The 26,636-nt window shown below is 46.2% G+C and overlaps 1 protein-coding gene across 4 annotated transcripts in view; it reads right to left on the reverse strand.

Annotated features, from left to right (window-relative positions):
• The window catches only part of LOC115073851 (chromodomain-helicase-DNA-binding protein 1-like), a 346,258-nt gene that overhangs the window by 166,646 nt on the left and 152,976 nt on the right, over positions 1 to 26,636 (reverse strand). For all 4 annotated transcript variants that reach the window (XM_029572735.1, XM_029572754.1, XM_029572763.1 and 1 more), the window contains 3 exons: positions 24,173 to 24,325; positions 22,504 to 22,575; positions 5,543 to 5,692 (listed from right to left, as the gene is read on the reverse strand). In XM_029572735.1, the coding sequence (XP_029428595.1) occupies positions 5,543 to 5,692; positions 22,504 to 22,575; positions 24,173 to 24,325 (375 nt within the window). The remainder of the gene's footprint in view (positions 1 to 5,542; positions 5,693 to 22,503; positions 22,576 to 24,172; positions 24,326 to 26,636) is intronic.

Consider the following 26,636-nt stretch of genomic DNA (forward strand, 5'->3'; position numbering starts at 1 on the left):
CCAGTAGGCTGCAAGGGCCAAACTCGACAGTAATAGACGGAAAACGGATAACAACTTACCTGAGTACCGTGGTCAAAGAAAAGTTAGAGGAGGGACCCCTGTGGGGCAATTTAACTTTAAATAATTCTGTGAGGAAAATTCCTGTCAGGAATCTCTTCAGAGCTCCTAAACCGTGAGGCTACTGCTGCGCGGAAAAAAGAAGACTGAAGGGGGACCCCTGCTGGCTGCAGGGTTAGTGCCATGCTGGGCATGCCCAGTAGGGGCCAGTCAAAGTTTTGGAAACTTTGACAGAAGTTTTCCGTGATTGGGCTCCATCCTGTGATGTCACCCATATGTGAGGACTACCATCCTGCTTGTCCTGTGAGAAAGGAAATTATCTCCTTCTTCATCAACCAACCAAACCAGTCCAGATGCATGGAACATACTCAAGCTATCCCTCAATTGGGCGGGATATGGCTAATCCCGCCTCTAGGACAGTCGAGCCAAATGAGACATCTTCCCTGGCTTATACATCTAAATAATGTTTTGCAAAGGAATGCAAAGACGACCATGTTGCAGCTCTGAAAACCTCATATGGAGATACTAAACAATGCTCCACCTACAACGTTGCCTATGCCCTGGTTTAATGCACACTCAAACTCCTATGCAAATGAAGTCCCTTTCCACACAGGCAGCCCAGTCTCTTTAATCAATTGGGCTACTGATACCTTGGAAACTGTCTCTCCTTTTCTAGGACCACTAAACAAAATGGTCAGACTTTCTGAACGTTTTGTTACCTTCAAGTAACAAAATAAAATCCTTTTGACATTCAGATGCAATTGTTTAAACTCTTTCTTTCATGTCTCCTTCTGAAAGGTTGGTAAAAATCCATTTGATTAAGGTGAAAAGCCATAACTATATTTGGAAGGAAGGCAGGCATTGTATGGATTAATACTGCCTTTTGAAAAAGTTAAGAAAGGCTCTCTCTGCATGGCAACGCTTGAATTTCAGAAATGCTTCTTGCAGAAAAATTATGACTAAAAACATGTCTTTAAGGGTGAGACATATGACTGAAGCCTTTTTCAAAGGCTCAAATTGCTCACCGTTAAGGAATCTGAATACCAAGTTCAGATTCCAAGCCAGAACTGCTCAGACCAGAAAGCGAATGTTTAACTCCTCTAAGGAACAGAGACATCAGAATGAGCTGCCAATAATCTACTATGGAAATGACCTTAAGAACAAGCAGTCACCGCTACCTGCACCTTTAGAAAATTGAGGCTCAGGTTCTGACTCAAACCATCTTGTGAGAAGTCCAACACTGAAGGAATCTAGACTCTCCTAGGTGACAAACCTCTGCCAGAAAACCAATCCTCAAAAATCCTCCATATTCTCACTTTTACCAAGGAAGTAGACATCTTCCTGACCCGCAGAAGAGTTCTCACCATCACCTGGGAGTAACCTCTTAACTAAACATGCCCTCTCAAGGGCCAAGCTGTAAGCAAAATTGAGATGGATCCCTGTGAACTACTGGACCCTTAACCAACACTCCCCTCAATTGCAGGAACCACACTGGACTCCCATCCAACATCAACATTAGATCCTTATACTAGGAGCACTTTGGCCAGTCTGGAGCTATCAGGATCACGAAGCTTGTATGACTTGAAATCTTCTGCTATGTCCAGCCTATCAAATGCCATGGAGGGAGCAAATATAGATGACCCTTCTCTGGCCATTTCTGAATCAGGGCATCCACCCCGGCTGAAGAAACTGGTCATTGAATTTTTCCTGTAGGAGGTTATCAAGTCCATCACTGGCTCCCCTCATGTGTCCACCATCAATGAAAATGCTTCTTTTGAGAGAGACCACTCCCCTGGATCAAAGGAATTTCAAGTGAGAAAATCCACCTGCACATTCTGCACTCCTATGTGATAAGCCAAAAGGGCCTTCAGATGTCTTTCTGCCCATTGCATCAACTGAGCCACTTCCTGGACCACCTGCATACTCCTGATCTCACCTTGTCAATAAACATAGGACACTACTGTCAGATAAGATCCTTACTGCTCGCCCGTTCAGAAGTGAGGCAAAGTGCAAGAGCGCTAGTCTTATTGATCTTGTCTCAAAGCAAATGATCAAACCACCTGGGCCTCTGATGGTTCCCAAACAAGACGACTAGCATCCATCATCAACACAACCCATGTTGGAGATTCCAAATCCACTCTGCCTTCTAGATTTTTGGAAACTAGCCACTGAACAAAACTCCACCTGACCTCTTTTGGCAACACCAACCCCTTGGTCTAAATCTGAGACTGAGGGGACCACCTGGATAGAAAGACCCTCTGAAAAGGTCTCATGTGAGCCCTTGCCCATGGCACTAGCTTCAATATCGTTGTTGCTGTTGAACCCAGCACCTGTCTCCAGGCTGTTGGAACTTGAGCTCTCAGCAAAAGTCTCACCTGTTCCTGCAATTTCAAAATCCTTTCCTTCATCAGATAAGCTCGACCCTTCTTTGTGTTGAATAATGCTCCCAGATATTCCAGAATCTGGGAAGGGACCAATCTGCTTTTCTGAAAATTTATTGCCCATCCTAGTTCATGAAGGAACTGAAACACACTGGCAGTCACAGTTTTGCCTTCTTGTACCGATTTTGTCTGGATCAACCAATCGTCTAGATAAGGATGGACTAGGATACCTTCCTGAAATAGGGCCATTGCTATTACTACCATCATCTTGGTAAAGGTTCTTGGAGCCGTAGCTAGCCTGAAAAGCATAGCCTGAAACTGGAAATGCCTTAGCATTGTAAAGCGAAGATACTACTGATGCTCCCTTTTTAACAGAATATAAAGATAAGCCTCAGACAAATCCAAAGTTATCAAGAATTCTCTTTACTGTATCATTACCATCACAGACTTTAAAGTTTCCATCTTGAAATGACTGGCTCACATGCTTGAGATTCAGAATGTGCCAAAAAGTACCTCTTTCTTTGGAACCATAAAGTAAATGGAGTACCTTCCGAGATTCTTTTGTGAAGCTGGATCAGGGACCGCCCCCCAAAAGCCAAAGCTGATTGAGGGTAATCCATACCACTTCCTTCTTTTGAGTGAAAAGACAAGGAGAAATCATCAATATGTCTAAAACAGGACAGGAAAATTCTAAGGCATAACTATCCCTGACCACCTCTGGAACCTATTGATCTGACATAATCTGGTCCAGTCTTTGGGAGAAGGCTATCAAGCACCTATTTCCTGCACTGAAGGCTGGGACCCCATGTCTTCAACTGAGTACCTTGTGCACCGGCAGCCATGCCAATGCTGGTGTCCTTTGTACCTTTTCTATTGGCTCAAAAGGATTGAAACCTATTATAAGGCCTGGGGTGCTGATTGACCAGAGATTTTCCCCTCTCTTTTTTTCTCCTAGTATCCTGACAGAGGCTTCTAGCAGGAATGGAAGGCGAAGCCCCTTTAGACTTATCTTCCAGTAGCCTAGGAGCATTAGACTCCCCCAAGACTTTCACCAACTTGTCCAACTCATCTCCAAAGAGAGTCTCCTCTAAAAGTAAACTTAACCAATTGATCCTTAGAGACAACGTGCACTGACTGGTTGCGCAGCCACAACAGCCATCTTGCTGCCACAATGGAGGCCATACTCTTAGCCATAGTTTGAAAAAAATCATAAGGTGCATCGGCCAAGAATGCTGCCTCCTCTAGAATGGTCCCTATACATTCTATAGAACTCTTACTAATACTCATGTCAACTGAAGTCCAGTCAAAGCTATTATCCCAATGTACACAGCAGCTTGGACAGCAAGACTGGCGGCACCAAAAGCATTCTTATGAGCTGCCTCAAAATCTTCTTATCCTGAGTACCCTTAAGGGAAGCACTCCCTTCTACTGGAATTGTAGTATTTCTGGTACCAGTAACAGCACAAAACAAAGCATCCACCTTAGAACCTTCATCTTCTCCTGCTCACTCAGAGGTTAAAGCCTTGCCATGGCCCTTCCTCCTTTAAAACTGGTCTCCATCAAATCCTACTCAGTAGAAATCAGCTCTCTAATAGATTTAGGAAGGATAAAATACTTAGGAGGCTTTCCCAACCCCACCATGAGATCAAGTCCTTTTGAAGTCACCAGTTCTTCCATTTTTCCTTGGTGATATTTGGAAGGACTGAAAAGTTAAGACCATTCTTTTTTATCAAACAAACATTAGAGGGACTTACTCTTCTCTCTGGAGGCACATTCCCCCTCTTCTAGTTCTCTGTCTCTCTTTCTAAGTTCTCTGTCGCTCTCACTAAGGCCTTTTCCTAGGCCTTCAATGGAAGCCTCAGACCCAGAGGATATCCTCTAATTCCTCTTCAACTTGTTTCCTAGATCTATTCTTTCCAGCCCCCTGAAAGACCTGTGAGCAGGAGGTAGAAGTAATTACTGTAGCTGTGGTCTGAACCATTCAAAAAAACTGATGCAGACATTTCAGATATTCCATCAATAAAGATGACCAGGCAAATGTAGGCATTGCTTACTGCAAACCTGACAATCAGCCTGCAGCTCTCCCGGATCTAGCCCTTGCTTCCTTCAAGGGTGCTGAGAAATCTTCCAATGCTATGGGAGTTAGGGGAGAATGACCTTGATTCAAGCTCTCTCGTTCCCACAGATTCAAGATAGCTGCCGAACCTGCTGTGGCAGCGAGCCAGGCGGCAGGAAGCGGCTGACTTGATAACCATGCAGCAGCAGCTTCCCCCACAAAACACTGCATTTGTACTCAACTCTCTCTCCCTCTCCTCTAGACATATTTTACAAAATATTCCCTACCATGGCAAGGTCCAATGCAAAGCAAACTCAGAACTGAGCAAGGACGTTTGCCTGCGCTCCTGTTCCGTCATCTCCTTCAGATTCAAAACACCCACTAGATTCTGAAGGACAATAAATAACAGCTTACTATTTGCATCAGTCCAGCACAGCCTCCACAGCCCCCCAAATTTAAGAAGCAGCCATTCAAAGACTGTAGAACCTTTTCTGACTTTTTTTTTTTTTTAATTCAAACACTCGACTAAGGGAAAGAGGGGGGACAAAAAAAACACAGGAGGAGAGACTGCAGAAAATAGAGACTAAGCCATCCAAAATGGGTTTGGGGGAGTTTATTCATAGCACACATGCACAGACGCAGATCCCAAATGAAGCCCCCTGGCTGTAAGGCTAAGCACTACAGGGGGGAACGAGTCTCAAGAATGAGCTCCCAATCTACTGCTCCACAGCAAGCAACTCTGGGTGTTGCTGAAGTGCAGCCCTTCCCTCCTTGAAGACTGGAACAGGAAGGACTGCCAAAGGTGGAAGTAGCTGGCCCAAAGGTCACTAAGACTGACATCATCTGACTATTGGGGAGTGTAATAGATTCATACATTCTGCCTTTAAACAGTTACAGCTAGCAATTCTATTTATTATAAATGACTAAAATCACTGTCTCTGTCATTTATGAGTGATATTAAAAATACATGAAATAAAAATATGTACACAACTTCCTGAAGTGATATATTTATTGCATATGCACATCTCGCAAGCCAAAATCTCATTACCTGCTTCTTTTGTCCAATCCTATGGGCTCTAGCTTGTGCCTGCAAATCATTCTGTGGATTCCAGTCAGAATCAAATATAACTACAGTGTCTGCAGATGCCAAGTTTATACCTAGACCTCCAGCTCTGGTAGACAGCAGGAAGCAAAAGTCCTGTAGGAGGAAGATACATTTTATGTCTAGTATGGTTGCAAACAGTAACACATTTTGTTTTAGCATGTATGTGTGTTAAGCAGAGTTGCTTACCTTTAAAAGAAAATTATTCCTTACCTGCTAATTTTCGTTCCTGTAGTACCATGGATCAGTCCAGACAGTGGGTTATGTCCCCCAGTCCAGCAGATGGAGTCAGAACAGACTTCGAGGGAGCGTAATCATATATACCAGCACCCCCTCTGCAGGAGTTCAGTATCGAGAATATCAAAGCCCGATTAGAAAAAGAACCCCCTGGATCAAGTTTGCATAACTATGTGCTGAACACAAACTAAGAAACATCAACAATTGTTAACGGAAGGAAATCAACCAACTTGTAAGGAGCTGTGACAACAGCAGTAAAAAACACAGAAGACTGTGGTAGCACAGGACAGAGCAGAGCGAAGCAGGACTAGAAGAAAACCCAAAAAGAGGTGGGCGTCTGGACTGATCCATGGTACTACAGGAACGAAAATTAACAGGTAAGGAATAATTTTCTTTTCCCTGTACGTACCAGGATCAGTCCAGACAGTGGGATGTACCCAAGCCCTCTAAGTCGGGTGGGGTCCTGCGAGCCCTGCTCGTAGCACCTGCTCCCCAAAGTGACCAGACACTGGAGATGCAAGATGCAAACGATAGTGCCTCGAGAACGTATGCAGTGATTTCCAAGTTGCTGCTCGACAGATCTCCTGGGAAGAGACCGAACGCATCTCCGCCCAGGAGGCTGCCTGAGAGCGCGTAGAATGTGCAATGATTCCACGAGGCGGAACCCATCCCGCTCCAATATAAGAAGAGGCAATACCGTCCTTCAACCAGCGAGCAATCGTCGTCTTTGAGGCTTGAAAACCCTTCCTGGGCCCAGACCAAAGTACGAACAAATGGTCGGACATCCTGAACTCGTTGGTAACTTGTAAGTAGTGGAGCAACGTGCGCTTGACATCCAAGAGCCGGAGAGATTTCGGCTCCGTAGAAGCGAAGGACGGGAGGTCAACCGTCTGATTCAAATGGAAAGACGACACCACTTTTGGTAGGAAGGAAGGAATGGTGCGGAGAGAAACCCCCGAATCCGTGAAGCGAAGATAAGGCTCTCTGCACGACAACGCTTGGAGTTCCGAAATGCGATGAGCCGAACAGATGGCCACGAGGAACACAGCCTTAAGCGTGAGATCCTTGAGTGTCGCGCCATGAAGTGGTTCGAAGGGTGGACCCGACAGGGTGCGAAGTACGAGATTGAGGCTCCAAGAAGGACAAGGATCCCGTACCGGCGGCCGTATATGTTTGACACCCTGGAGAAAACGTGCGATGTCCGGTTGAAGTAGAAGAGAACCACCCCACTGCAACAGCGAGCCCAGGGCGGCCACCTGGACTCTTAATGAATTATAAGCGAGCCCTTTATCCATTCCATCCTGGAGAAACTGTAGAATCTGGGCCACGGAAGCCCGCGTGGGATGCGTGCCCTGGTTGGAACACCACACCTCGAAGACTTTCCAAACTCGAACATAGGCCACGGACGTCGAAGTCTTGCGTGCCTGCAGCAGCGTGGAAACTACCGTCTCTGGGAAGCCCCAGAGGCGACGCCGCTCAAAAGCCAAGCCGCAAGACAGAAGAGTTCTGCCTGCTCGAAAAATACTGAGCCCTGATGCAGGAGTCGTGGAAGATGCCCTAGTCTTATCGGGCCGTCGATCACCAGCTGTAGGAGGTCTGCAAACCAGGGTCGTCGGGTCCACTCTGGGGCGACGAATATCACGATCTCCTGATGGCTTTCTATTCTGCGAAGAATTCTGCCCACCAGTGGCCACGGTGGAAAGACGTAGAGCAGAAGATGGGACGGCCACGGGAGGGACAGGGCATCCACCCCTTCGGCGCCGTGCTCTCTGCGACGACTGAAGAAGCGGGGAGCCTTGGTGTTGAGGGCAGTCGCCATCAAATCTAAGTGTGGGACCCCCCACCGGTGGACTAGAAGTTGCATCGCTTCTTTGGAGAGGGACCATTCCCCGGGATCCAACTGTTGACGACTCAAGAAATCCGCTTGAACGTTGTCTACTCCGGCAATGTGCGAGGCCGCTAGTCGGACTAGGTGCCGTTCCGCCCACTGCATCAGGAGAGCCGCTTCGACCGCCACGTGCCTGCTCCGCGTTCCTCCCTGTCGGTTGATGTACGCCATGGTGGTAGCGTTGTCCGAGAGAATCTGGACCTCCCTGTTCTGAAGGAGCGGGAGAAAATGCTGCAACGCTAGGCGGACCGCTCTGGTCTCCAGACGGTTGATGGACCAACTCGCCTCCAACTCGGACCACGTCCCTTGCGTGGCGCTTCGATCGCAGACGGCTCCCCAGCCGACAAGGCTGGCATCTGTGGTGACCACTACCCAATGGGGAACCTCGAGGGATACCCCGCGGGCCAGGTTCTGAGGGTCCAACCACCAACTCAGACTGTTCCTGGCAGTCTGCGGAAGGGGTAGTATTACCTGATAATCCTGTGAGACTGGTTTCCAATGAGACAGAAGCGCCGCCTGTAACGGCCTCAGGTGCGCAAACGCCCAGGGTACGAGGTCGATGGTGGAGGCCATCACTCCCAGGAGCTGCAGATAGTCCCAGGATGTGGGTTCTGGTAACGCAGAGAATCGCCATACGTGGTCTCGCAGGGATTGTGCCTTGTCCGGACGTAGAAACACCTTGCCCTGACGCGTGTCGAACCTTGCCCCCAGGAAGTCCAAGCGCTGAGCAGGGACGAGAGAGCTCTTGGAGAAGTTCACAAACCAACCCAGGGAATGAAGCACCTGGATGACCCGGGTTACCGAAGCCTGTCCGTGGCTGAAGGACTTCGCCCGAATGAGCCAATCGTCTAGGTAAGGGTGAACCAGAACGCCCTCCTTCCGTAGGGTCGCCGCCACAACCACCATGATCTTGGTGAAGGTTCGGGGAGCTGTCGCCAACCCGAACGGAAGCGCCTTGAATTGAAAATGTTGGTCCAGGATCTTGAAGCGGAGGAAACGCCGGTGGTCCGGGAGGATGGGTATGTGCAGGTATGCCTCCGTCAAATCCAGGGAGGCGAGAAACTCCCCTTGATGCACTGCCGCAATTACCGACCGGAGCGTTTCCATGCGGAATCGGACCACCCGCAGGGACTTGTTGACCTCCTTGAGGTCCAGGATAGGCCGGAAGGAGCCGTCCTTCTTGGGCACCACGAAGTAGATTAAATAATGGCCCAAGCCCACCTCATCTAAGGGGACGGGGGAAATGGCCCCTATGGCCCGCAGTCTGTCCAGAGTTTGCTGCACCGCTATCCGCTTGACGTCGGAGCCACAGGGGGAAAAAATGAACCTTCCCCGCGGGGGGCGGGCAAATTCCAAGGCGTAGCCGTGCTTTATGGTATCCAGCACCCACTGGTCCGCGGTGATCTGTGCCCACTCCTCGTAAAAATTTGCCAGCCAGCCTCCAATCCTGGGAGCGGAGGAGTGAGCGAGGTTGGCATCATTGGGCGGACTTAGAAGGGGGGTTCCCCGACCCCGCCCCGCCCAGGCCTGCGGCCACGAAAGGAACGCGGCCAAGACTGCGACCGGGAGGCGGGAGTCCGAGGCCCCACTTGCCTGTAGCTTCGCTGAGCCCTGGCCCTGGTCCGGGTCGACGCAAAAGCCCTGGAAGGCCGGTATCTGTCCTCGGGGAGACTGTGAACTGTGTTTTCCCCCAGGGACTTGATAATCTGATCCAAATCATCCCCGAAGAGGAACTTGCCCCGGAAAGGTAGAGAGCCTAGACTCGTCTTGGAAGAGGTATCAGCTGCCCAGTTACGGAGCCACAGCAGACGCCGTGCCGCCACCACTGAAACCATGGATCTTGCCAGCACTCGAAAGAGATCGTACAAGGCATCCGCCCTGTACGCAATGGCCGCTTCTAGCCGGTCCGCCTGGGCAGCTTCTTCAGGGGGCAGGTCTTGAGAGGTGAGAAGTTGTTGCACCCAGCGAAGACTAGCCCGCTGGGCGAGCGAGCTGCACATCACTGCCCGCATTCCCAGGCCGGAAACCTCAAAAACCCGCTTGAGAAAGACTTCCAACTTGCGGTCCTGAGTATCCCGAAGAGCCGTTCCGCCCGTCACCGGAATAGTTGTCCTCTTTGTAACTGCAGACACCGCGGAATCCACCTTTGGGAACTTGAGCTCCAAGAAATCTTCGGGAAGAGGATACAACTTCTCCATGGCTCGACTGACCTTCAGTGAAGCCTCCGGGGTATCCCATTCCCCGATCAGAAGCTGCAGAAAAGACTCATGGACGGGAAAGGCCCGGGCCCGTGGTCGAAGTGCCGCCAGGACTGGGTCACCTTTCTTGGAGGACGTGACAACGGCCGGCGCTACTGGCGCTGGAGGGTCCGGTGGCGGGTCCAGGTCCAACTCAAGGAGGATCTGAGGAATAAGATCGATCAGCTCGTCTCTCTGGAATATGCGGAGCGCCCGTGGGTCATCCTCCTCCGGCGGGCCGTCCGTCTGTCCCGGTTCCGGTTCAGGGGGATCACCCCCCAGAACTGGGATCGCCTCCCCCGCCCCAGGAGCTAGACGAACTCAGGCGGGCCCTGGAAGTGCCCCCACACCCGAACTCACCGGTGCAGGGGGGGCCTGCGGCATAACCGAGAGCCGAGGGATCTTTGCGGGGGAAGGGCCCTTGGGCATCCCTCCGGGAGCTGCCAAGGCTTGCAAATAAGCAGTGTGCATTAATAAAATAAACTCCGGGGAAAACCCCGGCCTAATCGGGGGGGGACCCCGTGGAGAGAGCCCTCCGAGGGCTCCGGTGCCTGCAAATCTGAGACCGGCGCCAAAACCGGTGGGGAGAGATCACTAGGATCCTCTTCCCCCTGCGCTGACTGAGCAAACACTGCGCGCTGAGAAATTAACATGGCCGCCGTTCCCGCCAAAATCGGGGACGTGGCCGGCCCGCGCCGCCCGGGCATAGCTGAGGAGGAGGTGGAAACACTGAGGGACTGCGAGGTGCCTTCCCCCCCTGGGAAGGCACCTCGCAGTCCCCCCCGGGAAGGCATCGCGCGCAGATTCCCTCCCTCGAAATGCGCGAACCAGGCTCGCCGCAGGCAGAGCAGCGCTCCGGACGCAGCATAGCAACTGCCTAAAACTGCGCAAAATAAGCCTGGGGGGGGGGGCCCGAAAACATTCGGATCTGCCGCGGGGGGGCCCTGGCTGCCCGCACAAACCGCCGGTTCAAATTCCCCAAAATGCTGCGGGGGGGCCCGTGTGGCCGACACTACCCGCTCGGGAGAGTCCTCCCTCCCAGCCCAGGAACCCTCGATGAACTCGAGTCTGGCCGCCGGGGAAAAACCGTCGCGGAGAGGCCGGCACCACCGGCTTCCATGAAGCACAGGTGAGAAGAAGCTGAAAGAAAAAAAAAAAACTACAAACGCAAAAAGGAAATGCTGAAAGAAAAAATTACCATGGCAAAAACATAGTAAAACTTACCCCCGGCGGGAGACCAAAGTGAAAGAAGAAAGAGGCAGAGAAAGAAGCCACGCCTCCCTAAAAATTGAGACTTTTTTTTTTTTTTAAACAAAAACTTGATCCAAAATAGCAAAGAGAAGCTAAAGAAAAGCTAAAGAAGGAGAACACAGAAACAGCAAAGCAAAATTCCTGTCAAAACTGGGGAAGCACAGATTCCCCTACTCTCATCTGCTGGAGTCAGAAGATACTGAACTCCTGCAGAGGGGGTGCTGGTATATATGATTACGCCCCCTCGAAGTCTGTTCTGACTCCATCTGCTGGACTGGGGGACATAACCCACTGTCTGGACTGATCCTGGTACGTACAGAGAACAGATGTTCTCAGAGGACAGCAGGATGCCAGTCTTTACATGTAGGTGACATCATACGATGAAGCTCTGCCAAAGTTTCTAGAACTATGAATGTACACCTCACTGTACCCCTTCAGTCTTGTCCTTTAGCATTAGAAGGAGCTGCCAACTCCTAGATAAGGGAGGCGGGTATCGTGAGAAACGACATCCTACTGGTCCTCGAAGAACAGCTGTTACAGATAAGCAACTCTGCTTTCTCCAAGGTCAAGCAGGATGGCAATCCTCACATGTGAGAGATCCCTAGCTACAGACTGCCTTGAAAAAAGAGGGAAAAACAACAACAAAATGTCAACAGGCACAAGTGACTATTTTTGTTGGCAATAAATCTCTTTTCCATTTTATATCTTATTTATGAAAGGCAGCCTGGAACAAAAACAATGGGCCCTAGGAGGGAAAAGAGTTTGGTTCTACACCTCAAACAGATTCCTCAGGACAGACTGGCCAAACTTGTTGCATTGAGAGTCCCAGTCCAAACAGTAGTGAGATGTGAATGTGTGTCCTCCATTGAGACTGATCTTAAGTGAGACACTGAAACCGTCATAGTTTGGGCAGAGTGAGCCTTGAAATGGCTCACCAGATTCAGTACCGCCTGGGCATAACAGAAGGAGAAGCAATCTGCGAGTCAATTGGATAAAGTATGTTTGGAAACAGCAATTTCTAGTTTGTTATCAAAAGAAACTAAAAACTGGGTTAACTTTCTAGGGCTTCAGTCTGCTCCAGGTAGAAGGCCAAAGCTCTCTTGCAGTCCAAACCTGTGAAGGGCTTGTTCACCTTGGTGGACATGTGGTTTGGGAAAAAATGTAAGGACAACTGACTGGTTAAGATGGAATTTAAAGCAGAAATTTAGGATGGGTGTGCAAAACCGTCCTATCATGATGAACTTGGTAGAAGGTGGATAAGATATTAAGATTTCCAGATATGTCCATAATTTGGGCATTATAAAGGTCTCAGATCTGTTGTTTAAGCCGCAAATTCAGAATACTGTACATTCTTTTTCTTCAAACTTTGCTTAGATTTCTTAAGCCCTTTATAGACTAATCTGATTTGCACACTGTTTTGCATGTGTTGTTAATTTCTGCCTTTGATTATTGCAATTCACTGTATTTTGGGTTTGCCTCAATCCACTATGAGAGCTCTTCAGTCTATACAGAATGCAGCAAGCCTTCGTGAAAATGACTCCTATTTGGCATATTTACATTGGTTACCCATTATGTGGAGAGTCAAGTTTAAAATAATTTTATTTGGGTTTAAAGTTATTCATGGCTTGGCTCCTGTTAACTTTAATTCAATTCTAAAGATTTATCAACCCACTCACACCTTTAAATCCTCCTCCCAGTTATTATTAGAAGTACCCTCAGTTTGACAAGTGCGACTTGTTGAATCAAGAGAATGTTTATTGTATGTGTTTGTAACTACCGTATTTTTCGCTCCATAAGAGACACTTTTTTTCTCCCAAAAGTGGGGGGAAAATGTCTGTGCGTCTTATGGAGCGAATATAAAAAAAAAGTTAAAAATCTAACAAAACCCCCGCCTCCTCCTGACCCCCCCCAGACCTTCCAAATTAATTTACTACAATCCCCCAACCCTCCTGACTCCCCCAAGACCTGCCATAAGTCCCTGGTGGTCCAGCGGGGGTCCAGGAGCGATCTCCTGGACTTGGGCCGTCGGCTGCCAGTAATCAAAATGGCGCCGACGGCCCTTTGCCCTCACAGGGGCTACCGCTGGCATTGGTCGACCCCAGTGACATAGTAAGGCCAAAGGGCCGTCGGCGCCATTTTGATTGCTGGCAGCAGACGGCCCAAGTCCAGGAGATCGCTCCCAGACCGCTCCTGGACCCCCGCTGGACCACCAGGGACTTTTGGCAGGTCTTTAGGGGAGGAGGGGTCAAGAGGGTGGGGGTTTGTAGTAAATTAATTTGGAAGATCTTGGGAAGGGGTCAGGAGGGTGGGGGATTTAATTAATTTGGCAGGACTTGGGGGGGGGGGGGGCAGGAGGGTGGGGGTTGTTAATTTAAAGGGTTGGGATGGGTTTTTGGTTTGTTTTTGTTTTTTTTTGGGGGGGGGGGGGGGGTTCCCATAGAATTAGAAAGACAAAAGTTTTCTGATCTGGGGAATGGACCGAAATGGCCCTCCTCAGACCCGAAAACAAAATGGGGAGAAAAAAAATGTTATGCACTCCCCTAATTTGCTCCATAAGATGCACAGACGCCCAGGGACAGAGCCGGTTTAGCACAATGTTTTTTTTTTTTTCAATTTTCCCCCTCTGAACCCTAGGTGCGTCTTATCGTCAGGTGTGTCTTATGGAGCGAAAAATACGGTACTTATTTAATAAGCTATTTGAAGAGATTAAAGCAAAAATCTCCATAACAAGATTTTGGAAAGTACTGAAGGCGTACTTATTTCAACAAGCATTTAAGCAGGTTTAATTTGCAGATTCTATTTATTGCAGTGTTATCAGGGATAGAAACTGATTATGATGCTAGCAGTGCCTTTAGTGAGGTTATCCCATTTAATACTTAATTTCATTGTCTCCTTTTGTTAATAGTAATGATTCTTTTATTTTTAAGCAGAGAGTTGGCATGTAAATGTATATTTGTATTAATCATGTTTTATGATTTGGTTCTTGTTTTATTACTGTTTTATGTTTTGCCTCTTATTTTATGGATCTTGTTCTTTTGATTTTTATGTAATTTTATAGTTTTTTGACTGATATTGCTCATTAATTATGCATTTTGATTTTATGGGTGTTTATTTGTAACCAGCCTTGCATTGTAGATAGGCAGGCTATAAATTTTAAAATAAAATAAAATAAATAACTAGAGCCTGGAACTCACTGACCCTGTGTGCTAAAATTACTGTTGCCACAAATATTACCTTCCAGATCGGGTATTTCAGATCATAGAAGCTCAGTGGCTGAAAAAGTGTTCATCAACTGGGACAGAACTATGTTGAAATTTCAAGACATGGCTATAGACCTGATGAAAAGCTTCAAGTGAAGCAAGCCTTGTATAAACTAGGTAACCAAAGGCAGTACAGAGATGGATCTGCCTTCTACATACTGATAAGTGCTAATTGCAATGAGATGAACTCTTACTGGGTTGATCTTCAGACCTGACTTGAATGAACGTAGAAGGTAATCAAGCAGTCTGTGTGTGGAGCAGGAGATAGTATCTAGGGCCTTTTGCTCACACCAAAAAGCAAATCTCCTCTATCTAAATCCATAGGACTTTCTAGCAGAATCTTTTCTTGAAGCTAAAAGAACGTGAAACATATCCTTTGACAGGTCAAGTGGTTGCAAATTCAATCTGTTAACATTCAGGCAGCAAGAACTGGAGCCCTGATATTGGGATGGTACAAACTGCCTTGATTCCTTATGATGAGATCTTGGGAAATCCCCAGCCTGATCGGTTCCCTCAGAAATGGGAACCAAATCTGTTTTGGCCTAAATGGGGTATGAATATAATGGTCTCCCCGACCTCTTTCAACTTCAACAGATTCTTTTCCGCTAGCAATATTGGAGGATACATATACAGTAGACCATGGCCCCAAATAAGGGCAAAAGCATTTGAGGCTAATTTGTTCCATGCCTATTTTTTGGAACAAAAGAGTAAAACCTTCCTCTTCTGAGGAGCTGTTAACAGATCCACCGCAGGCTTGCCCCACTCACAGATTATCTGGTTTGCTACCCTCCAGGCCAGGGACAGTTAGTGGGGTTCCAGAGAATGACTCAAATCTGTCCACCAGGATATTTTTCACTCCTGTCAGACATGTGACCATGAGAACCATCTCCTGAGATGTGGTCCAGTTCACTGGAGGTACTATTTCATGCCTCCCTGCTTGTTGAAGCAGATTATAGCAATTTTATTTCCATTTTGATCATGACTACTTTGTTGGCTAGTGGATCTCTGAAAGCCTTTAGAATATACCCTCAACTCCAGGAAATTTATCTGATGAAGCATTTTCCGAGCAGACCAAAGACCCAGGGTGCAGAGCTCCTCTATGTGAGCTCCCCACTTTAGGCTGGACACATCTGTGGTGAGGAAAATTTAAATCATAGCTATTTAAACGGCATACTCCTAGTCAGATTAGCATTGTCCTGTCACCGGGGCAGAGAGTCCCTGAGTAGTTGTGTCAGATGGATTTTGTTGCACTGATGCTGAGTGGCCTTTAGCTATTGTGACCTGAGGATCCATTGGGTTCGCCTCATATGTAAATGTACCAAGGGAATGGGCAAGGGCAGTTGAGGCCATAAGGCCCAATATCCTCAACATATCCCACACTGATGTCTGCTAACGCATCTGGATCAATCCCACTGTGGATATGAAGATGAGAACCCTCTGTTGTGGAAGGAAGGCGCTTGGCTGAGTCATGTCTAGCAGAGGTCCTATAGACTACAATTGAAGTGACAAGCTCAGGTAGGATTTGGGGTAGTTGATGAAGAACCCCAGCAACTCCATCACCCGTATGGTCTTGTGCATCAATTTTGTGGTACCTGCCTGCAATGTGCTCTTGACCAATCAATCATTTAGATTGGGATACATATGCATCCCCAGTTTGTGCAGGCAAGATATCTGGTGAAGATATATGGGGCTGACACCAGACATATGGGGCTGACACCAGACCAAAAGGTAGCATGCAAGACTGGAGTTGATGGGCTCAGATTATACATCTGAGATATTTCTTGTGATGGGGGAATATCTCTACATGGATGCAAATATCCTTCAGATTGAAAGCACATAGCCAGTCCCCTTTTTGAAGAAAGGGAATCAAAGTACCCAGGGAAACCATCTTGAACTTTTCTTTTTAATAATTTGTTCAAGGCCCTTAGGTCTAGGATAGGACAGGACAAGTCCCCCTGTTTTCTTTGGGATCAGGAAAAACGGAGTAGAATCCCCAACTTCTTTCCCCTGGTGCCACTGGTATGACTGCATTGATCTTCAAGGAGGAGGGCTCCTTCTTGATGTGGTGCGAAAGCTCAACTTGGATCTGAGGGCTGATTTGGTGTAAGACCCAAGAGATGTAATTTGTACCTTCTCCTCATGATGCTGACGACTCACAAATCCAAAGTTACAATGTGCCAATACTTTATGTAAAACCTCAGTCTGCCTCGGATGGGAAGGTCCTTCAGCACAGGCACTGGGATGCAGGCTATGGCTTAGGGGCCCACTGCTGTCTTAGACATACACATGGGACCTGCTATATACAGGTCAGGGTGGAGGATGGCACCTACTAACCTGGAAATATGTGCCTCCTCTACCCTACCCTTGGATACCTCTTGGAAGAGGGAGGGACGGTCCAGAATGACCATGGAGAGCAGCTGAAGCATTGAACAGTGTTCACATATCTGTGTTACTGCTTCCTTAACCCTATCTCTGAAAAGATTCTCCCCAGTGCACAGTACATCTGCAAGTCTTTCCTACACCTTAGGTCAGAGGTCTGAAGACGGCAGCTGGGCACCAATATCCATGGCAGAGACTCTCAATGGCATCTCAAAAGCATCAAAGGTCAAGCAGATCATGTGCTTTCTCCACTCCATGATTTTTTTCCACAAGTGACTGGAGTGTGTTCTACTACTTTTGAGGCAGCTGCTCAGCCATCCCCTGCATCTGCTTTAGTAATTCCTGCAAGTACTGGCCCATGGAACTGGTAGGAGGCTATGCAGGAATTTAGCATAGCTCCCTGAAAACACCTTACTCCCAAGAGTGTCCATGGTTCTAGACTTCTTCCCCAGGGGCACTGAGGAATAGGTTCTAGTCCGCTTGAGAGTAGATTCGACCAACACAGATTGCTATGGTAGCTGACTCTTTTCGAATCTGGGAGTCTTCTGGATGAGATAATTCACATATTACTGCTCACAATATTTTTATGGGGTGAGCAGCCATCTTGATAATTCAGACAATGCAGACCAAAACCAAAACACATTCAAGCAGCAGCATTGTCTGAATTATCAAGAAGGCTGCTCACCCCGTAAAAATGTAGCTAGTGGTAATTTTGTTATGGGTTTGACAGTTGCTTGTATTCATTGTAAATATTACTACCCTTAACATAAGGCTTGTGGGGCAGCCTGCATGGAGCAGCAGTTACCACTCTTAACAGAAACATGTGGGTAATCTGTATGAAGCGGCAGTTATTACCATAAGAAATTTGCACGGCAGAGTGGATGGGCCATTTGATCTTGTTCTGCTGTTATTACTATGTTACATTCATCTTTTTGTTTATGGGAGTCAGAAAAATTGGGTTTATCCATATCCTCTTCTGTACTGCCTGGATAATGTCCATCATCTTGTTTCCAATTTTATCCTCTATCAGCAAAGTAAAAGTAAAAGTATCTGCCATTCTTTTAACAAAACTAGTGAAAGAGTGGTCTTCAGGAGGGGCCTTCATTCTCTCTAGAGAAGAAAAGGAGTCTGAAGGGGAACCTGTCAATCCCTCTTCAGAGACATCAGCAGATCTATAGCCATACCCCAGGGGAGACTCCAAGTCAGACCCCAAATGGTAGGCCAGCGGTGAAGACCTTGATGATGCTTGTCCTGCAAACCAGCAATGCACTAGTCTCTTTGGGCCTGGAATCTGAGGATCTCAAGCATTTCAGGGTGGCTCTCCACAAGAGTGCCTATAAGAGTGGCCTCTATTGACTCAGATTTCCCTCCAGGAATCAGCACAGGCACCTACACCGGTGCAAAGCCAGCAGATAGCTGGGGGGACTTGCGCAGGGGCTTGACTTCAGCCTACATCGGTCCCAATGCCAGAGTACTGAGACTTTGCAGTACCTTGTCCAAAGCCTGCTGGATCTTTTTGTCCATCTCCTTGAAGATAGCTGATGCCAACACTGACTGGGAGATAAAAGAGATGATCATATCTTCCAGGGAACCAAGAGGTGTATCGGTGGCTGACACTTGGACCCTTGGAGACTGGGGTGGTTCCTGGGCCATCAGTGAGGATGAACTCTCCTCTCCATGGGACTGCTTTTGACATTGCACACCAAAGGAGATCAATGCCAGTGCTTCTTTGCCTTCGCTGATTGCTGGAGTTGAAGAGAGTGAACCTGATACTTTCTTCAGATGTGAAGTGCCAGGTGAGGGCCTGTCTCTAAGGTCCCTACCAATGTCTGGCATTGAGGGAGTAGACTGCTTTCTCAGTGCTGATGCATCAGCCGCTTCTGCAGCAGCTACATGGTCCTTTGATATTGATGCTTCCAGTGTCAATTTATTTATTTATTTATATTTATTTAACAGCTTTTCTATACCGACATTAAAATACACATCATATCGGTTTACATTGTAACAAAAAGGTAGAAAATACAATAAACAGGGAAGGGGGAGGGGGGATAACAAAACAATAGAAAGACAGCTGTAATGGGGAGCTTTAGAGAAAGGAACTACACAGTGCGGGCAACTAAGGTTAGTGGGAAAAAACTATTTACAGTGGTAGGGAACTGCGCGAAAGGCATGGATGGGGGGGGGGGGGGGGGGGGGGGGGGGGGGGGGGAGAGGTATAATTGCTCTAGGGGAACCTAGTGGGAATGCCAGGGAATGCCAGGGATTTAGCTGAGGGAAAGGGAGAGGGGTAAGCAGGGAGAGCAAGGGTTGTTAATCTGGAAATGCCTGGCGGAAAAGCCATGTCTTTAGCATTTTCCTGAATTTAAAAGGGCATGGTTCCATGCGGAGGTTGCATGGAGCGAGTTCCAGGTAGTTGGGCCAGCTATTGAGAGAGCACGGTCTCTTGTTGCTGTGAGTCTGGCCTTCTTGAGGGGAGGGACTTGCAGAGTGCATTTGAGGTTTGTTCTGATGGGGTGATCGGCTTGCATGAGTTGGAACGGTTCACTGAGCCAGGAGGAGATATTTTTGTAGATAGATTTGTGTATGATAGTGAGTGTTTTGAAGAGGATGCGGGATGAGATAGGAAGCCAATGTAGCTCTTTGAGTATGGGGGTTATATGGTCGGTTTTTCATGCATTACTGATAATCCTTGCAGTAGCATTTTGCAGCATCTGTAGTGGTTTGATGGTAGAGTTGGGGAGGCCTAAGTATAGGGAGTTGCAATAGTCGAGTTTAGAAGATATGGTGGCTTGGATGACAGTTTTGAGGTCATGTGTGTGAAGGAGGGGTTTAAGCTTTTTTATGATATTGAGTTTGTAGAAACCTCCTTTTAGGACGGAGCTGACATGTTTTTTAGGTTCAAGTGGGGGTCGATTAGGACACCAATGTTTCGTACAGGGGGTTGTGAGGTGAGGGGTATGGCAGAGGAATCATTGGGGGGAATGAGCTTAAAGGTTTGTTGGTTGTGGACGAGGAGGAGCTCTGTTTTAGATGAGTTGAGAGCAAGTTGCAGGGAGGTGAGTAGGGAGTTTATGGATGAAAGACATTTTTCCCAGAAGTTGAGGGTTGCGGATAGAGACTCACGGAGTGGGATGATGATTTGGACATCATGGGGCGGATTTTCAGAGCCCTGCTCGCCTAAATCCACCCAAAACCGGGCGGATTTAGGCGAGCAGGGCCCTGCGCACCGGTGAGCCTATTTTACATAGGCTCACCGGTGCGCGCAGAGCCCCGGGACTCGCGTAAGTCCCGGGGTTCTCCGAGGGGGGCGTGTCGGGGGGCGGGCCCGAACCGCGCGGCGTTTAGGGGGCGTGCCGGGAGCGTTTCGAGGACGGACCCGGAGGCGTGGTTACGGCCCGGGGCGGCCCGGGGGCGTGGCCGCGCCCTCCGGGCCCGCCCCCAGGACGCGTCCCGGCGCGCAGCAGGCCCGCTGACGCGCGGGGATTTACGCCTCCCTCTGGGAGGCGTAAATCCCCCGACAAAGGTAAGGGGGGGAAGGTGAGGGGAGGGCAAAAGGAAGTTCCCTCCGAGGCCGCTCCGAAATGGGGGTAGGCTGCGCGGCTCGGCACGCGCCGGCTATACAAAATCGATAGCCTTGCGCGCGCCGATCCAGGTTTTTAGCAGATACGCGCGGCTCCGCGCGTATCTACTAAAATCCAGCGTATCTACTAAAATCCAGCGTACCTTTGTTTGCGCCTGGAGCGCAAACAAAAGTAGGCCTATTCGCGGAGTATGAAAATCCGCCCCCATCTGCATAGATGCAGAATTTGAGGCCTAGTTCAGATAGATGATGGCAGAGGGGTAAGAGGTAAATGTTGAAGAGGGTGGAGGAGAGGGAGGAGCCTTGGGGCACTCCTTGTGAAAGGGTGAGTTGAGTGGACTCGGACGTGCCTAGTTTGACCGAGAAGCGTCTGTTGGATAGGTAAGAACTGAACCAGAGGAGGGCAAGGCCAGAGATGCCAATATCGGTTAAGCGTGACATGAGAAGTTTGTGGCTTATTGTGTCAAATGCCGCAGAGATGTCAAGGAAGGCAATGAGATAATTTTGACCTTGGTCGAGGCCAGTGAGGAGGAAATCTGAGAGGGAAAGGAGGAGGGTTTCTGTACTGAGATTTTTACGGAAACCGAATTGGGAGGAGTGAAGGATATTGTTTCTTCTTCAATGGATCAGTCTTCTGGTGCCTGAAATGGTTTTCCATCAGATCCAGCTGAGACCGGTCTCTTCAAGGTTATGGTCACGCATAGACGATGCTACCAGATGCAGGGTACATCTATCATGGAGATCCATGATTGACATATTGAATGCTCTTCATTAGCTACTAGTTCATTTTCATGTACAATACAAAGTGCTTTCTTTAATACATAAAATAATTAACAATAGAGGTATAAATTGGACCGGTACTGTAATACAATTATATGTTCCTCAAAAAATGTTGAGATTATCTAATAAAGGTCTACTTAATATTCCAGCAATAAGTTCTGTCCACATGGGGGAGGATCGTGAGAGACTATTTCAGTTGCAGGCCCTATATTATGGAATGAAATGCCTGGAAAAGTGAGATTATGCCAGGACTATACAACTTTAAAGGGAGAATTGAAGACATGGCTATTTAAATGTGCTTTTAATGTTAATTATTTCATTTTTACTTCTCATTAATAAATAGTTGCTGACATGATTATCTAAACTTATTTTCGTACATCTTGAATGAGAGTATTATATTGTGCTGAAGAACCATGGGCTTTTTATGTTTTATTTTTTGTGTTTTCAGTTTTTTAATTTTATGTAAGTTTTTAATTATATTTTCATTTTGATTACATTTTGCCTTGTATTTTAATATACTATGATTGTTAACCTATGTAAACCATTCTGATCTATTTGGATGGACAGTATATAAATGTGTAAATAATGACATAATCCTGGTGCACAGAGGGCGTCATTGGAAACCACTAAACATGGCCAACTGGAAAATAAGGGAGACAAAATCAAACTCGATGGCCAGATGCAATTGATGCTCATTGAGCATAGACCCAAGCACCAAGATGGTAACAGAAAACTGAAAAACCTACCTAGGGAACTACAAGGAGACTAAACAGACTTCAGGGCCCTACAATCCCAACAATCCTGTGACAAATACCCGTAAAGAATAGGAGAAGAAAGAGAGTAACATAGTAAATTAGTGCAACTGGTGGGCTCCGCAGAAAGGAAGAGATTGAAGGGGCAGCTGCATGGACATGTATTATGGTGGCATGCCCAGTGTGGCATAGTCAAAGTTCTAGATAATCTGACATAGAAGTTTTGGGCTGCACTCCATTGTATGATGTCACCCACATGTGTGGACTGCCATCCTGCTTGTCCTTGGAGAAACTTATATAATCTCAAGTTGGGATTTACCATATGAATATCTATTTACTTGAGAGAAAACTAAGAACTGATGCACAATCAGAATATCACATCTAACTGCTACTGGTGAAACAAAGGCTTTAAATCTTAAAATGAGTGATGAAAGCAAGATTTCTAATGTGCTTTTTAAGTAAAAATTTAAGTTTCATTATAATCTATTTACAGTAAGAAGAATGTCATTGATTTCCAAAACACTGAGATGAATAGTTGCCTACCTCTGATCCTTCTGCATTAAAATGATCTAGTGCTTGTTTTCTCAATTCCCCTTTAATTGATCCATCCAGTCTCTGAGGTAAAAGACACAAAAGCAACTCAATAAAACAGAAGCACATTTATACTGCTCCATCATCATCATCACCACAATCCACACTATCATGGAACGGGGATACAAACTTGACTACATACATTGTGACATTGTGAACTATAAACCAAAGTGTCACCTACAAAGATTAGAAGGAAGGAGGTTTAAGATTACATAGATGAATGGATTCTTTGTATGAAGAATGGCTAAGATATGTAATACATTTGCAAAATGGCACACTCCTCAATATTCAAAAAAACATTTGTAAAATTAAGATTGGTGAGTTTAATAACATAAGATACTTATTGATATGTATTAAACTAGGGGTATGCTGTCTTTACCTGGGGGCAAATGTTTAGTTTTATCTTGGTATTTCTAGACTATTTTAAACTGTTTTCTTCAATATTACCACAAGAAAATAATAGCGTACATGTGGTTAATTAATAGGTGGCTTAGTTCAATGATCTGATATCTTTTTCAATCATTATTTCTATTCATATAGTTCAGATAAAACAAGTTAAATGTACCTTCCTACTTTTCTGTTTCTTTTATTACATTATAAAACCTAGAAAAATTAATTCAGATGAGTAGTTTTATCATATTAAGCAAAATGGTCTATTTACTAAATTTAAATAGAAATCTTCAAGTCCTTTTTTGGCAGAAAAATTAAAAATATATTTTTGTTCAAAATATAAATCAAATAAACAAATTTGATTTGTAGCTTATAGAATCACTATTGGCAATTTTACCTCGCTTTCCCTTGTAGTCTTACATCAATAAAATGCTAAAGAAATACCATTCCATAGTAGTGTAGCACACTATAATGAGTTCTGTTTGCTGACTTTGATGCGCTATGGGGTATTAAAATTGCTTTTCATCTAGTATTTCTTTTATGATAGTAGAAAGAATATAGGCTGTGTGAAGGATCCACTCTTGCTGCAACCTATTTTTGCAATCATTAAACACAGAATTTGACCCTACTATTTAGAAAGTATTATTAGTTTGAAAACAAAGTTGCAACTCACTAGCTGACATTAGACTCCTATTTATTTTGTCCTACTTTCTTGTCTTTATACTTTTTCATAATCATAATATAAATAATAGACAACCAACAGCTGCTTGTCTGTGCACATGCCTGACAGACAGTGAGAAATTTCTAGTCTGAGAACAGGATGTACAAAATTAACAGATACACACAACTGGAAAACAGAATTAACCCACACTGTGTGATGGAAAGTCTCATGTCAAGCTAATTAATTTCATATCATAATGCCATGCTAGATGATGTCATGCCCAATATCTTTCTTCCAACATGTTTGTATTACCCCTTACCCAGAAAATGGTCACTTTGGCATACTCTTGTTTAATCCCCAAGTAGTTTCCCTTTCTACAATGCTGTTGACAAAACTTTTCCATTGTCTTCGCTTCATATTTTATGACTGAGCTTCACTGGATTTCTACAAATTCAGTCCCTCTAAGCATGTTATTTGATTATGTCTTCATTATTTTGCTTCACTTCTAATTTTTTGTAGCTAAATCTGCCATTCATCTCTGTCATTGCAAGATCAAAGGACAAACCTCACCTGGAAGGGGAAATGACGATACTTCAAATAGTCAGCAAGAATGTCCAGCATCCGCACCATTTGAGAGAAGATAAGAACTCTGTTGCCTCGTTCTCGCAGACGAATTAGCAACTTGTCAAGGAGGATTAGTTTCCCACTGCTACGAATTAAATGCTGTAAAGACAACAGAATAGCCAATTTGCAAAATGAGCATGCAGTTCTCCAAAACCATGCAAACATTATGTAACTGTACAATGGGCTGACCAAATCAGCTGTGTGTTCTGGTTGAACAAGTAGGCACTCATTTCCCCAAAAGGTGATTCATGTTACAGTTAAAATACAAAACAAGAGACAAAAAGAACCAATAAAGTGGCCAAGATGTCAAAATTAGTGGTTCAGTGCAAATCAAACAGAAAAAGAGCAATCAAATTGATCCATAAGATATAAAGAAAAGGAAAGGGGGACTCATATCCATAAGATATACCCAAAATGTTAGTTACGTTTACAACTGTCTGAATAGTATAATCATTTGCCTCATAAAGCTTTATATGTGATAAAATAATTTTTAGAAAATTGCCCTTTTGCTTTAAAAAAAAAAAAATCAGCTAATCAATTAAGGATAAAAGTGAAGAGATCTTCAAGGTACTTTTATAGAAGTTATTGTAATTAACTACAGTGATAAGTAAGTCTTTGCACCCTTGTACATTTTTCATATTTTGTTTAAAAATACAAACTAAAATGCATTAAAGTAGTTTATTTCACTGATATACATAATACACTTATTTCATTATGAAAGAACAATTATAGAACAATATGGGCATCTAGTATGTCAACGTCTGGCTGTCCATGGGACAGTCCTGTGACCAACCACGCTCTTCCAAGATGCCACAGTTGGGCTCACGGCAGAAACACTGCCATTGCCCTCCATCTGGCTTACATATGGCCTGGACTTTAGGTGCACGTGCACACCACTTTTAGAAGGCTCTGTAGCAGGAAACAGGGCAGCAGCATCCTGAGATGTCCTCAATGCAGGACATTTAAACCATCGCCGTGCTCCAAGCTGGCGCCTTTGCAACAGGTCCTCCTGCCATGCCTTGCTGCCTGCAGTGCATATTGCTTTCTCGGATCTGGCTCCTGTCCATTCCTTGTTCTGCCAGGCCCGGAACCTAAGGGCTCAATCTGCAGAGGTTGGTATGAGTTAAACTCAGACCTAGCTCCAGCTTGAGCGTGTCTGTCTACTGTCGGCGTGTATCCACCTGGTTCGCCTGCTGGGTTGCATCAACCATACCACAGTCTTAGGACTCACAACTCATATCAGTTTGCGAAGGTCATGAGTTCAGCAGACTCATCCTCATCCCAGGCTCTCCAAGGTTTGGCCCACTGCGTACATCAGCATCAAGAACAACTGAATCAGATAATGGGTCTACTCCAAGACCTGGCTGTAAGGATGAATGCCATGCATGCCCAGTTACCGGCACCTGCATCTCCCTTGCCACTACCTCCTATTACTGTTCATGATCCCGGACCTATAGCACACCTGGTGCTGCCTCCCAGGTGTGACAGAGACCCCAAATCCTACAGTGGTTTTAACAACCAATGCTTCATGTATTTCAAGCTGCAAGCATCCAGTTTCCCATCTGGTCAGACCATGGTAGCGTTTATCATATCCTTGCTGGATGGTCCAGCCTTGGCCTAGTACCTCCGCTCTGGGAGTGAAAGGAACCACTGATGGAAAATCTGGAGGAATTTCTTAAAACAATTTTGCCATAATGTTTGATGAGCCTGGTTGCTCATCCTCTGCTGTAGCTGAACTCCACCATCTCAAGTAAGGTCCGCATCAAGGATAAGCTTCCAGGAAGGGAAATTCAGCAAGCCTTGACAACCTCACTGCTCTGTGTATTTGGATTGATATTTACTTCCAGGAGTGGACATAGGAACACAACTCTTTCCACCGTCATCTGAAACTTCCTCCTAAATTCCAATGTCCTCCTGTGGGCCCTGCCAAGGATTCAGTCCTTGCTTTTACTCCCGAGGACCCTATGCAGCTTGTAAGGGTTAGACTAACCAGTGAGGAGAAGAAGAGATGATGCTCTCTCCACCTCTGCTTCTCTTTCGATCTAAAGAAAGTGGCGGGATGGGTGTACCCAACCTGAGTTGGTATTATGCTGCTGTCCAGTTGAAGGCTATCCTAAGCATACACAATCAACGCATGCACCCTAATCCCTGGCAACTTATTGAGCAAAGGTTCTAGGTGATATGCCACTCACGGCAGCCTTTTGGCAACCCCTGACGACTTGGAGACCCACTTCGGATATCCCTTTTTCACTCAATACAACCATATGAGTATGGTCCTGGTGGAGGATGAAGTTGGTGGGAAATACATCCTATAATTGTCTCTCCTCATTATTTCATAATCTCCATTTCCCGGTAGGACTCCCCAAAAATGTTTTTTATACGTGGAAATCCCTAAGCCTGTCGACTGTGG

Source organism: Rhinatrema bivittatum, chromosome 1 (assembly GCF_901001135.1).
Source record: "Rhinatrema bivittatum chromosome 1, aRhiBiv1.1, whole genome shotgun sequence".
NCBI classification, from domain to species: Eukaryota; Metazoa; Chordata; class Amphibia; order Gymnophiona; family Rhinatrematidae; genus Rhinatrema; species Rhinatrema bivittatum.